Genomic DNA, 13,583 nt, shown 5'->3' with positions numbered 1-13,583 from the left:
TATATATATATATATATATATACACATATACACATAGCTGGTGTGGTCGGCACTCCCAAGATACTTGTACAGCTGCCCCGGTGCCTTCCTTCAAAGAGTCTATATACACAGTGTCCTTCTAGAGAGGGGTATGCCTTAACCCACTCCCAATAGTGAAAGAACAGGCGGCACTCCGAGGACTGGTGAAAAGGCTGATGTATTAAACAAGTGAGTCAGAAAAAAGGCATATCATGGCAAACGTTTCAGCGCCGCGCAGGACGCTTTTTTCAAGGCAATATGCTGGTGAGACAAAACAAAAAGCATAACAGTGAGAACGTACCTTATATGTGTGTGTGCAGTTCGGATCGCGCCATGGAGTTGCCGGGCGCCGGAGTTCGGCGGGGCTTCCGGTGGGTGTGCCTGTCGCATCACAAGGAAGTGACGTCGCTGGTAACTGGGCAACCGCGGGTATCCCGGCTGTCGCTGTCAGCCCGCGAATTTGGCGGAAGTAACAACAGTGATAATGTAAACACTGCAAACTGTGTGTGCATGCATAAAAACCAATATGTTTACATATGGTTAAAATCAGCGCTGTATTGAAAACAGTGTGAGTGTCAAATCACTCGGGTGCTGTGTGTGAATGTGTAACTAGCCAGTGAGATAGCGCTGAGTGATGGCCCATGTGACTGGTGTTAGTGACAAATGTTGAAGAATGAATGTTAAAGAATAGATATTAAAAACAATGGTACAGTAAACCAGCATGACACTCAGATTCAAATATATAGTAATCACATGACAATAAGTTATATTGGCAACCTCTGTGTGTAAATGCAATCAAAATGCAGCAAGCATGTAGATGCCAAGCAGCCCACGATCTCATGGACAACCGTATAACGACTGGTGTCAGTCACTGATTCCTAACTGGTATCTGTGGGTAAGCTAAAGAAAGCCATCAGGCAGATGCCCAATATGCTGGAAGGAATATCAACACATGCTGAGCTATACGTGTAGGGGAAGAAAGGGTCCACTGAGACCTGTCAAGTGGCCAAAGGGAACGTTGTTTTAAAGTGTACCAGAAGAATTACCCCCCTGTTGAGACTATAGTCAACTGTGATGTGTAATATGACTGAATGTAAACCTGAACAGTAAACAGTCACTGAAAAGTCTCAAAAAGAAAAATTAACAAGAATCATCACAAAAACACATTCCAGGCCATGTGCTCGTTCAGTCCATCTGGGGCCAGTGTAGACAAGCAGTGAATCCAAAGAGAAATCCAATGGATTCACTGCTTGTCTACACTGGCCCCAGATGGACTGAACGAGCACATGGCCTTGAGTTTGACAGCATGGCGGTTGAACGCCAAATCCTAGCCCGTAAGGGTATTCCCAGTGAAGTCATTCCCACGCTTATTCAGGTTAGAAAAGGGGTAATGTCTAAACATTACCACCGTATTTGGAGAAAATATGTTTCTTGGTGTGAATCCAAGAAGGTTTCCTACGGAAGAGTTTCAGCTAGGACGTTTTCTCCATTTTCTACAAGCAGGTGTGGATGCGGGCCTATATTTGGGCTCAATTAAGGTACAGATTTCAGTCTTATCGGTTTTCTTCCAAAAACAATTGGCCTCCCTTCCAGAAGTTCAGTCTTTCGTGAAAGGCGTGTTGCACATCCAACCTCCTTTTGTGCCTCCAGTGACACCATGGGATTTTAATGTGGTGTTGCAGTTCCTTCAATCACATTGGTTTGAACCTTTATAGAAGGTGGAATTGAAGTTCCTCACTTGGAAAGTGGTCATCCTGTTGGCCTTGGCATCTGCAAGGGCTCTTGTCTCACAAGAGCCCTTATTTGATCTTCCATGAAGATAGAGCAGAATTGAGGTCACGTCAATAATTTCTGCCGAAGGTGGTTTCATCTTTCCATGAACCAACCTATTTGGTGCTTGTGGCCACTGACGCCTTCGTTGAGTCAAAATCTCTGGATGTGGTCAGAGCTTTGAAAATTTATGTCGCCAGAACAGCTCAGATTGGGAAAACAGAGGCTCTTTTTGTCCTGTATGCTCCCAACAAGATTGGGTGTCATGCTTCCAAGCAGATCATTGCGCGCTGGATCTGTGGTATGATTCAGCATGCTCATTCCACGGCAGGATTGCCGTTACCGAAATAGCTGAAGGCCCATTCTACTAGAAAGGTGGGCTCGTCCTGGGCGGCTGCCCCGGGGGGTCTCAGCATTGGTACTTTGCCGAGCAGCTATTTAGCAAACACTTTTGCTAAGTTTGCAAGTTTGTTACCTTGGCCGAGGATGACCTCAAGTTTGGTCATTCGGTGCTGCAGAGTCATCCGCACACTCCCGCCCGTTCTAGAGCTTTGGTATAACCCCATGGTTCTAATGGTGACCCCAGCATCCTCTAGGACGTATGAGAAAATAGGATTTTAATATCTACCGGTAAATCCTTTTCTCTTAGTCCGTAGAGGATGCTGGGCGCCCGTCCCAGTGCGTACTGTATCTGCAGTTATTTAATTGTGGTTACACACATGTTGTGTTACCGTTCTGGTCAGCATGTTGCTGCAAATTGTTCATGCCGTTTGCTTGTGTTCTGTTGAATGCCACGTTCTGCGGCATACTGGAGGTGTGAGCTGGTAAGATGCTCACTTTGGTTTAACAATAAATCCTTTCCTCGAAATGTCCGTCTCCCTGGGCAGAGTTCCTATATCTGGAGTCTGGAGGAGGGGCATAGAGGGAGGAGCCAGTTCACACCCTTTGAAAGTCTTAAAGTGCCCATGTCTCATGCGGATCCCGTCTATACCCCATGGTTCTAATGGTGACCCCAGCATCCTCTACGGACTAAGAGAAAAGGATTTACCGGTAGGTATTAAAATCCTATTATAATGTATAATTCAAGTGCTCAGTCTGGAACCGGATCCTTAGAGCAGGATGTGGGGGCCCCAGGCAGTGGGGCCCACCGGTGGTTTACCCTGTACCCCTGTGGGCCAGCCCAAGCCTGGTGGTAAAGTGTTACTCACAATGTCTCCAGAGCAATGTCATGGTGCTACTGAAAGATAGATTGTACTTCTGTGGTTCATATTTGAAAATCACAATTTTTGGTGTCCTTTTAGCTGTTTTACTTTTTTTTTTTTTCCAGATGAAGCTCAGAAACTGTTAAAGGATTTAACTAGCAAAAAATCTCTACAAGTGCCAAATATTTACTACCATATGCCTCATTTATTAAACCATGAAGGAAGCCTTCAGCCTGCTGTGCAGGTTGGCCTTGGAAGAACAGGAGGTACTGTATGTATTTCCAAGATTATTTTTTTTGTTATGTATATTTCTATAGAGACAGCATATTCCATAGTGTATTGCAATTGAGAGCAAAAAGTAATAATAAGATTTTACTTACCGATAAATCTATTTCTCGTAGTCCGTAGTGGATGCTGGGGACTCCGTCAGGACCATGGGGATTAGCGGCTCCGCAGGAGACAGGGCACAAAACTAAAGCTTTAGGATCAGGTGGTGTGTACTGGCTCCTCCCCCTATGACCCTCCTCCAAGCCTCAGTTAGGATACTGTGCCCGGACGAGCGTACACAATAAGGAAGGATATTGAATCCCGGGTAAGACTCATACCAGCCACACCAATCACACCGTATAACTTGTGATCTGAACCCAGTTAACAGTATGACAAACGTAGGAGCCTCTGAACAGACGGCTCACAACAATAACAACCCGATTTTTTTGTAACAACAACTATGTACAAGTATTGCAGACAATCCGCACTTGGGATGGGCGCCCAGCATCCACTACGGACTACGAGAAATAGATTTATCGGTAAGTAAAATCTTATTTTCTCTGACGTCCTAAGTGGATGCTGGGGACTCCGTCAGGACCATGGGGATTATACCAAAGCTCCCAAACGGGCGGGAGAGTGCGGATGACTCTGCAGCACCAAGTGAGAGAACTCCAGGTCCTCCTCAGCCAGGGTGTGCCCCTGACCAAGTAGCAGCTCGGCAAAGTTGTAAAGCCGAGACCCCTCGGGCAGTCGCCCAAGATGAGCCCACCTTCCTCGTGGAATGGGCATTTATATATTTTGGCTGTGGCAGTCCTGCCACAGAATGTGCAAGCTGAATTGTACTACACATTCAACTAGCAATCGTCTGCTTAGAAGCAAGAGCACCCAGTTTTTTGGGTGCATACAGGATAACAGCAAGTCAGTTTTCCTGACTCCAGCCGTCCTGGAAATCTATATTTTCAGGGCCCTGACAACATCTAGCAACTTGGAGTCCTCCAAGTCTCTAGTAGCCGCAGGTACCACAATAAGCTGGTTCAGATGAAACGCTGACACCAACTTAGGGAGAAACTGGGGACGAGTCCGCAGCTCTGCCCTGTCCGAATGGACAATCAGATATGGGCTTTTGTGAGACAAAGCCGCCAATTCTGACACTCGCCTGGCCGAGGCCAGGGCCAACATCATGGTCACTTTCCATGTGAGATATTTCAAATCCACAGATTTGAGCGGTTTAAACCAACGTGATTTGAGGAATCCCAGGACTACGTTGAGATCCCACAGTGCCACTGGAGGCACAAAAGGGGGTTGTATATGCAGTACTCCCTTGTCAAATTTTTGGACTTCAGGAACTGAAGCCAATTCTTTCTGGAAGAAAATCGACAGGGCCGAAATTTGAACCTTAATGGACCCCAATTTGAGGCCCATAGACACTCCTGTTTGCAGGAAATGCAGGAATCGACCGAGTTGAAATTTCTTCGTGGGGCCTTCCTGGCCTCACACCACGCAACATATTTTCGCCACATGTGGTGATAATGTTGTGCGGTCACCTCCTTCCTGGCTTTGACAAGGGTAGGAATGACCTCTTCCGGAATGCCTTTTTCCCTTAGGATCCGGCGTTCAACCGCCATGCCGTCAAACGCAGCCGCGGTAAGTCTTGGAACAGACATGGTACTTGCTGAAACAAGTCCCTTCTTATCGGCAGAGGCCCTGAGTCCTCTGTGAGCATCTCTTGAAGTTCCGGGTACCAAGTCCTTCTTGGCCCATCCGGAGCCACGAGTATAGTTCTTACTCCTCTACGTCTTATAATACTCAGTACCTTTGGTATGAGAAGCAGAGGAGGGAACACATACACCGACTGGTACACCCCTGGTGTTACCAGAACGTCCACAGCTATTGCCTGAGGGTCTCTTGACCTAGCGCAATACCTGTCCAGTTTTTTGTTCAGGCGGGACGCCATCATGTCCACCTTTGGTCTTTCCCAACGGTGCACAATCATGTGGAAAAAACTTCTCGATGAAGTCCCCACTCTCCCGGGTGGAGGTCGTGCTGAGGAAGTCTGCTTCCCAGTTGTCCACTCCCGGAATGAAAACTGCTGACAGTGCTATCACATGATTTTCCGCCCAGCGAAGAATCCTTGCAGTTTCTGCCATTGTCCTCCTGCTTCTTGTGCCGCCCTGTCTGTTTACGTGGGCGACTGCCGTGATGTTGTCCCACTGGATCAATACCGGCTGACCTTGAAGCAGAGGTCTTGCTAAGCTTAGAGCATTGTAAATTGCTCTTAGCTCCAGTATATTTATGCGGAGAGAAGTCCCCAGACTTGATCACACTCCCTGGAAATTTTTTCCCTGTGTGACTGCTCCCCAGCCTTTCAAGCTGGAATCCGTGGTCACCAGGACCCAGTCCTGAATGCATAACTGTGGCCCTTTAGTAGATGAGCACTCTGCAGCCACCACAGAAGAGACACCCTTGTCCTTGGAGACAGGGTTATCCGCTGATGCATCTGAAGATGCGATCCGGACCATTTGTCCAGCAGATCCCACTGAAAAGTTCTTGCGTGAAATCTGCCGAATGGAATCGCTTCGTAAGAAGCCACCATTTTTCCCAGGACCCTTGTGCAATGATGCACTGACACTTTTCCTGGTTTTTGGAGGTTCCTGACTAGCTCGGATAACTCCCTGGCTTTCTCCTCCGGGAGAAACACCCTTTTCTGGACTGTGTCCAGAATCATCCCTAGGGACAGCAGACGTGTCGTCGGGGACAGCAGACGTGTCGTCGGAGACAGCTGCGATTTTGGAATATTTAGAATCCACCCGTGCTGTCGTAGAACTACTTGAGATAGTGCTACTCAGACCTCCAACTGTTCTCTGGACCTTGCCCTTATCAGGAGATCGTCCAAGTAAGGGATAATTAAGACGCCTTTTCTTTGAAGAAGAATCATCATTTCGGCCATTACCTTGGTAAAGACCCGGGGTGCCGTGGACAATCCAAACGGCAGCGTCTGAAACTGATAGTGACAGTTTTGTACCACGAACCTGAGGTACCCTTTGTGAGAAGGGCAAATTTGGACATGGAGGTAAGCATCCTTGATGTCCAGGGACACCATATAGTCCCCTTCTTCCTGGTTCGCTATCACTGCTCTGAGTGACTCCATTTAGAATAGGTCTCACCGAGCCGTCTGGCTTCAGTACCACAATATAGTGTGGAATAATACCCCTTTACTTGTTGTAGGAGGGGTACTTTGATTATCACCTGCTGGGAATACAGCTTGTGAATTGTTTCCAATACTGCCTCCCTGTCGGAGGTAGACGTTGGTAAAGCAAACTTCAGGAACTTGCGAGGGGGAGACGTCTCGAATTTCCAATCTGTACCCCTGGGATACTACTTGTAGGATCCAGGGGTCCACTTGCGAGTGAGCCCACTGCGTGCTGAAACTCTTGAGACGACCTCCCACCGCACCTGTTTGTACGGCCCCAGCGTCATGCTGAGGACTTGGCAGAAGCGGTGGAAGGCTTCTGTTCCTGGGAATGGGCTGCCTGCTGCAGTCTTCTTCCCTTACCTCTATCCCTGGGCAGATATTATGGGGACGAAAGGACTAAGGCTGAAAAGACTGTCTTTTTCTGCTGAGATGTGACTTGGGGTAAAAAAGGTGGATTTTCTAGCTGTTGCCGTGGCCACCAGGTCCGATGGACCGACCCCAAATAACTCCTCCCCTTTATACGGCAATACTTCCATGTGCCGTTTGGAATCTGCATCACCTGACCACTGTCGTGTCCATAAACATCGTCTGGCAGATATGGACATCGCACTTACTCTTGATGCCAGAGTTTCGCATATATAGAAATGCATCTTTTAAATGCTCTATAGTCAATAAAATACTGTCCCTGTCAAGGGTATCAATATTTCCAGTCAGGGAATCCGACCAAGCCACCCCAGCGCTGCCCATCCAGGCTGAGGCGATCGCTGGTCGCAGTATAACACCAGTATGTGTGTATATACTTTTTAGGATATTTTCCAACCTCCTATCAGTTGGCTCCTTGAGGGCGTCCGTATCTGGAGACGGTAACGCCACTTGTTTTTATAAGCGTGTGAGCGCCTTATCCACCCTAAGGTGTGTTTCCCAACGCGCCATAACTTCTGGCGGGAAAAGGTATACCGCCAATAATTTTCTATCGGGGGAAACCCACGCATCATCACACACTTCATTTAATTTATCTGATTCAGGAAAAACCACATGTAGTTTTTTCACACTCCACATAATACCCTTTTTTGTGGTACTTGTAGTATCAGAAATATGTAACATCTCCTTCATTGCCCTTAACAAGTAACGTGTGGCCCTAAAGGAAAATACGTTTGTTTCTTCACCGTCGACACTGGAGTCAGTGTCCGTGTCTGTGTCGACCGACTGAGGTAAAAAGGACATTTTAACGCCCCTGACGGTGTTTTAGACGCCTGGACAGGTACTAATTGGTTTGCCGGCCGTCTCATGTCGTCAACCGACCTTGCAGCGTGTTGACATTATCACGTAATTCCTTAAATAAGCCATCCATTCCGGTGTCGACTCCCTAGAGAGTGACATCACCATTACCGGCAATTGCTCCGCCTCCTCACCAACATCGTCCTCATACATGTCGACACACAAGTACCGACACACAGCACACACACAGGGAATGCTCTGATAGAGGACAGGACCCCACTAGCCCTTTGGGGAGACAGAGGGAGAGTTTGCCAGCACACACCAAAAACGCTATATTATACAGGGACAACCTTTATGTAAGTGTTTTTCCCTTATAGCATTTTAATATATATATACATATCGCCAAATAAGTGCCCCCCCTCTCTGTTTTAACCCTGTTTCTGTAGTGCAGTGCAGGGGAGAGCCTGGGAGCCTTCCCACCAGCATTTCTGTGAGGGAAAATGGCGCTGTGTGCTGAGGAGAATAGGCCCCGCCCCCTTTTCGGCGGGCTTCTTCTCCCGTTTTTTTGAGACCTGGCAGGGGTTAAATACATCCATATAGCCTCCAGGGGCTATATGTGATGTATTTTTAGCCAGAATAAGGTATTATACATTGCTGCCCAGGGCGCCCCCAGCAACGCCCTGCACCCTCCGTGACCGTTGGTGTGAAGTGTGTGACAACAATGGCGCACAGCTGCAGTGCTGTGCGCTACCTTCATGAAGACTGAAAAGCCTTCTGCCGCCGGTTTCTGGACCTTCAATCTTCAGCATCTGCAAGGGGGGTCGGCGGCGCGGCTCCGGGACGAACCCCAGGGTGAGACCTGTGTTCCGACTCCCTCTGGAGCTAATGGTGTCCAGTAGCCTAAGAAGCCAATCCATCCTGCACGCAGGGGAGTTGAACTTCTCTCCCCTAAGTCCCTCGATGCAGTGAGCCTGTTGCCAGCAGGACTCACTGAACATAAAAAACCTAAAAACTTTTTCTAAGCAGCTCTTTAGGAGAGCCACCTAGATTGCACCCTGCTCGGACGGGCACAAAAACCTAACTGAGGCTTGGAGGAGGGTCATAGGGGGAGGAGCCAGTACACACCACCTGATCCTAAAGCTTTAGTTTTGTGCCCCGTCTCCTGCGGAGCCGCTAATCCCCATGGTCCTGACGGAGTCCCCAGCATCCACTTAGGACGTCAGAGAAAATAGTACGAAGCTGTGTATTAGCCGGTAGACACAGAGGTCCATGCTTACTGGTTTAGTCTAAACATAAAAACCCCCAAATTGCCAAAAATCCTGCTTTGAATGTGAGGTAATGGGGTAATTTTATTTTATTTTTTTTGCAACTTAAAGTACTGTAGTTTCCTTTCTATAGTTTACCACTGTTTGCATGTGAAATCAGGACTTGTCATTACATTTTGATGTCGTTTTGGTAAGCATTGCTCTTTTTCTCATGTTGTAGGCAGCATACCTGTACACGAACACTCATGACCCAAAATGCAATGTCTTGTCTCCTACAGTCTACGAGCACTAAAAGCCTGTGAAATTGAGTTAGCTCAGAGTCATTTGAAAATTTGATTCAAACAGTACTTTAGGGGTACATTTACTAAGCAGTGATAAGAGCGGAGAAGTGAGCCAGTGGAGAAGTTGCCCATGGCAACCAGTCAGCACTGAAGTAACATCTATAATTTGCATACTATAAAATGATACAGAGCTGTTGATTGGTTGATGGGGAAATTTCTCCACTGGCTCACTTCTCCACTCTTATCACTGCTTAGTAAATGTACCCCTAAGTGTACCATGGTCATTTTGTTAAAAAAAAATACCTGTTCAGTAGGCGGTCAACCATATAGTAATGGTTTGAATGCTCAATAATCTGGTTTTATAGGTCAGTTCTTCTGAGTAGACCCAGTTCCATCATATGGAAGGCCTGACTGCAGACATATAATAGCCAGTATACTTGGCAAGGCCTATGCAGGGGTGTAGAGAGCTGTGGTGGGCCCATGCACTTTTTCGGGGCTTGGCCTAATTGTGGAAGGTGTGGCCACACCCCCTTATACAAATTGATGTTAAAAAAGATATATATTTTCAGTGCCTCAACCAGGGATAAATCCAGAGTGCACCCCTCCTCCCCCACACAGGCAGAAGAGACTGCTGCTACTGCTAAGTGGCAGCAGCCTCCCTGCACCACCACAGCCAGGCCAGCACACAACAGCGTGTGCTGGCTGGAGAACGAAAGCTGCTGCTGCTGACAGATAAGGGGACATTGCGGACCCAAATCCCCCCATCATACCCGGGACCAGGTAATTAGTACCTGCTCCCCCCCCCCCTCTATGCGGCAGTGGACCCATGCATTGTGGTTTTCCAGGAGTGGACATACACTGACCGCACATCACATCTTCTAAAGGATATTAATATATTAGATACTGTACAAAGAAGGAGAACTAAAATGGTGCAGGGCCTACATTACAAAACATACACAAAGACTAAAAAATCTCAATATGTATAGTTTGGAGCAGAGAAGGGAAAGGGCAGCCATGATAGAAACCTTAAAATATATCAAGAGTTTTAACAAAGTCCAGGAGGGAAACATTCTTCAAATGAAGAGAAGCAATAGGATACGAGGACATGCACTGAGACTGGAGGGAGGTACAGTAGATTGAGGGGAAATTTGAGTAAAAATTACTTCACAGAAAGGGTAGTGGCCAAGTGGAATAGCCTCTCATCAGAGGTGGTAGAGGCTAAGACAGTACAGTAATTTAAACATGCATGGGATAGACATAAGGATATCCTTACAAAGAAATAAGGCTCAAATAAGGTTTGAGGTAAAAATATGGTAAGAAAAAAGGGGCAGACTAGATGGGCCAAGTGGTTCTTATCTGCCGTCAAATTATGTGTTTCTATGAGGGACTGCAGTGGCCAACCAGATCTGCCTGTGAGAGTATAGTATAAACCAGAAAATGTTTGTGTGGATAAAATGCCAGTGTAAACGTTTGTGTATTTTTGTTTTACTCCAGTGTCCATTGTAATGGGCATCCCAACTGTAAAGAGGAAAGTTAAGTCTTATTTATCTGAGACTCTGCATTCCCTGATTGATAAGTTGTCTCCAGAAGAAAAACTTGACAGTGTTATAATAGTCTTCATTGGAGAGGTAACAACGTCTTAACAATAACTTTTTTTGTTGCATGCACCCTATTTAATATAGATCTAACATTCTACATTTATTGTATTAATGGTATACTCTGCATAGAAACAATATTTGTAAATGTTATTACTTATTTTGACTGTGTTAAGAAAGAAACATAGCTATATGGTCTATTTCCTAGTTTAATTTTAAGTGTAACTCTTAAGTTTAGCGTTTCCAATTTAGGAGAATGGACTTGTGGGTAATTTGTGTATTATTAGAAAGATGTTTATTGTTCTTAAACATTTAATTTCTCCAGACAGACCTTGAATATGTGCAGAATGTTGTTGGAATCTTGGAAAAAGAGTAAGTTTAATATGTTACACATTGTTTGCGCATAGACATATAGCATGTGTTTTCAAAGCTAGCATATCGATAATTTACACTTAATTATTCTTAATTATTTAACTCTGACATTCATAATATTTTAATAGGTTTTCCTCTGCATATTAATGGTGATACACTATTCTATATACTGTATATATACTATATTCTATATACACTATATACTGTTCCAGACACCCTACAAGCCACATGCAGGTGGCGTGTGGCAGCGATAGTGCTGAACCAAAGCCTGTGTGATGGTACTGCTCGCACACCCCTAGTTATTGCACTGTATTGTATATATATATATATATATATATATATATATATATATATATATAGCACTGTATTGTATAATAAAGGGACATTCACTGGTATCAGGCTTGTAGGGTGTCTGGAACAGCACCCTGCAGCCAGTTGTGCCAAGGATGCGCCAGGCAGGCACAATGCAGCCTATGGTGCTTCCCAGAGCTGCCGGCGCTGCCCCGTAGGCATGGCAAAATGAAGTCACATGTTTAGGGGAGGGGCTAGCACAGGGCACACTGTTGCCATGCTACGGCGCTTGTATTCACTATTGCATGATAAAGACTATATAATTGTAAGGCACAGTGGTGAGTAGGTGTATTCGGAGTTGCACATAAAGTGGTTTGAGGGAACGAGCTGCTTCAAATAACCTCATTGTGCGCTCTGATTGAAGCACTTATTTTTAAGTACCTTGCAGAAGACATGAATTGCAATCAGGTGATAGCTAATGTATGATATTATGTTGCTTAATTCAAGAATAATGTAAGTAGCCCTCAAGCAAGCTTGTTCTCCATTGCTCTTATTGAACATTTTCAAATAAATTTCAGGTTATATTAAATGTGTTGTTAACATTAGGGTCATTATTTCAAAGTCACTGATAATCTGTACAATGCAGTATGTCACTGGCATAGTAGTTCTATGCTTGGTGCCAGTATACAACTTTCTGATGATGATTATCATGCATGTGGCAGAGTTGCAAGGCTTACTAGAAAGAAACAAAAAAAAACAGACTGTAGGGTGGATAAAGAGAAAAGCAAGAAATTACATATTGATCTCACGTCCTCCTGAGCATTAATGATTACCATATCCCATGTTAATTTAGCGACTATGGTTAATGCTATGAATGCGTCTATTCACAATGGAAATTACAGCTCATGGGGAAAAGGTGCTCATCAACAGGTGTGAAGATAGGCTTTCTTTCCCAGCTCGTTGTCGTTCCCTCTTCCCCCAGTAGATACAGTATTAGTCAACCTTGGGTTGCTTGAATACAGATGTCTACATTGTAAAGACTGCCATGTTTGAGGAGTGTGGGCAAAACCATGTTTATTCCCGTTGCAATAAAGTTCTAGTGCCTGCTGCATTCATTCCGTGGTTCTGGGGTGTCTTTTACGTTTAAATGGAGCATGGAGATTGCATTGTCTCAAGACTGTAAAGCTGGGTACACATTAGATGATGTGTACCAAGCCTGATATTGTGAGCGACGGGGACCCGGCATCAATAAGTGCATATACACCTGCCAATGATGGAGAGACATGGATGGCCATGCTACATTTGGCAGCATGGCTCTAATTAGCAATGACTTCCATCGGCCCTGCTGTATAGCTGACCAGAAGACATCACTAACAACCGCCGGAGCGCGTAGATAGTGCGTCACACTGGGCGATTTGTCATTCCGATCCTTCTGAATTTAGCAAGTCCTTAAAAATATCATCTAGTGTGTACCCAGCTTTATAGAAGTATCTTTGCCTGTCTTACACTACCTCACCCACCACGGAGCGTCGTTGTGACCACCATGCAATACAGAGAGCAGCAGTGATCGCCATGCAGTACAGAAAGCATTATTGTCCTCCATATAATACAGGGAGCATCGGTGATTGCCTTTACCATTCCCTAATGGATAATTAACCCCTTGTCAAAAACTAATAACCACTTCACCATCACCGTAACAACCCCATTAATAATTATTAATTTAATTAACCCCTTTACCATTATTTCTCATACGTCCTAGAGGATGCTGGGGACGACATCAAGACCATGGGGTATAGACGGGATCCGCAGGAGACATGGGCACTCTAAAGACTTTTGATTGGGTGTGAACTGGCTCCTCCCTCTATGCCCCTCCTCCAGACTTCAGTTTTAGAAATGTGCCCAGGTCGACTGGATGCACTCTGAGGAGCTCTACTGAGTTTCTCTGAAAAGACTAATGTTAGGTTTTTTATTTTCAGGGAGATCTGCTGGCATCAGACTCCCTGCTTTGTGGGACTGAGTGGGCAGAAGCAGAACCAACTTCCTCAGAGTTTCATGGCTCTGCTTCTGGCTGACAGGACACCATTAGCTCCTGAAGGGAACTGAATGCTAGC

At 45.7% G+C, this 13,583-nt stretch overlaps 1 protein-coding gene across 5 annotated transcripts in view; it reads left to right on the top strand.

Annotated features, from left to right (window-relative positions):
- Positions 1–13,583, top strand: part of MGAT4A (alpha-1,3-mannosyl-glycoprotein 4-beta-N-acetylglucosaminyltransferase A) — a 218,703-nt gene that overhangs the window by 142,899 nt on the left and 62,221 nt on the right. For 3 of the 5 annotated variants that reach the window (XM_063953344.1, XM_063953345.1, XM_063953342.1), the window contains 3 exons: positions 3,116–3,256; positions 10,709–10,842; positions 11,135–11,181. In XM_063953344.1, the coding sequence (XP_063809414.1) occupies positions 3,116–3,256; positions 10,709–10,842; positions 11,135–11,181 (322 nt within the window). Of the gene's footprint in view, positions 1–3,115; positions 3,262–10,708; positions 10,843–11,134; positions 11,182–13,583 lie in introns of those variants that run through there. The other 2 variants (XM_063953346.1, XM_063953343.1) reach the window with 2 other exon arrangements.

Source organism: Pseudophryne corroboree, chromosome 2 (assembly GCF_028390025.1).
Source record: "Pseudophryne corroboree isolate aPseCor3 chromosome 2, aPseCor3.hap2, whole genome shotgun sequence".
Taxonomy (NCBI): domain Eukaryota; kingdom Metazoa; phylum Chordata; class Amphibia; order Anura; family Myobatrachidae; genus Pseudophryne; species Pseudophryne corroboree.
This window is presented reverse-complemented; position numbering and strand designations above follow the sequence as displayed.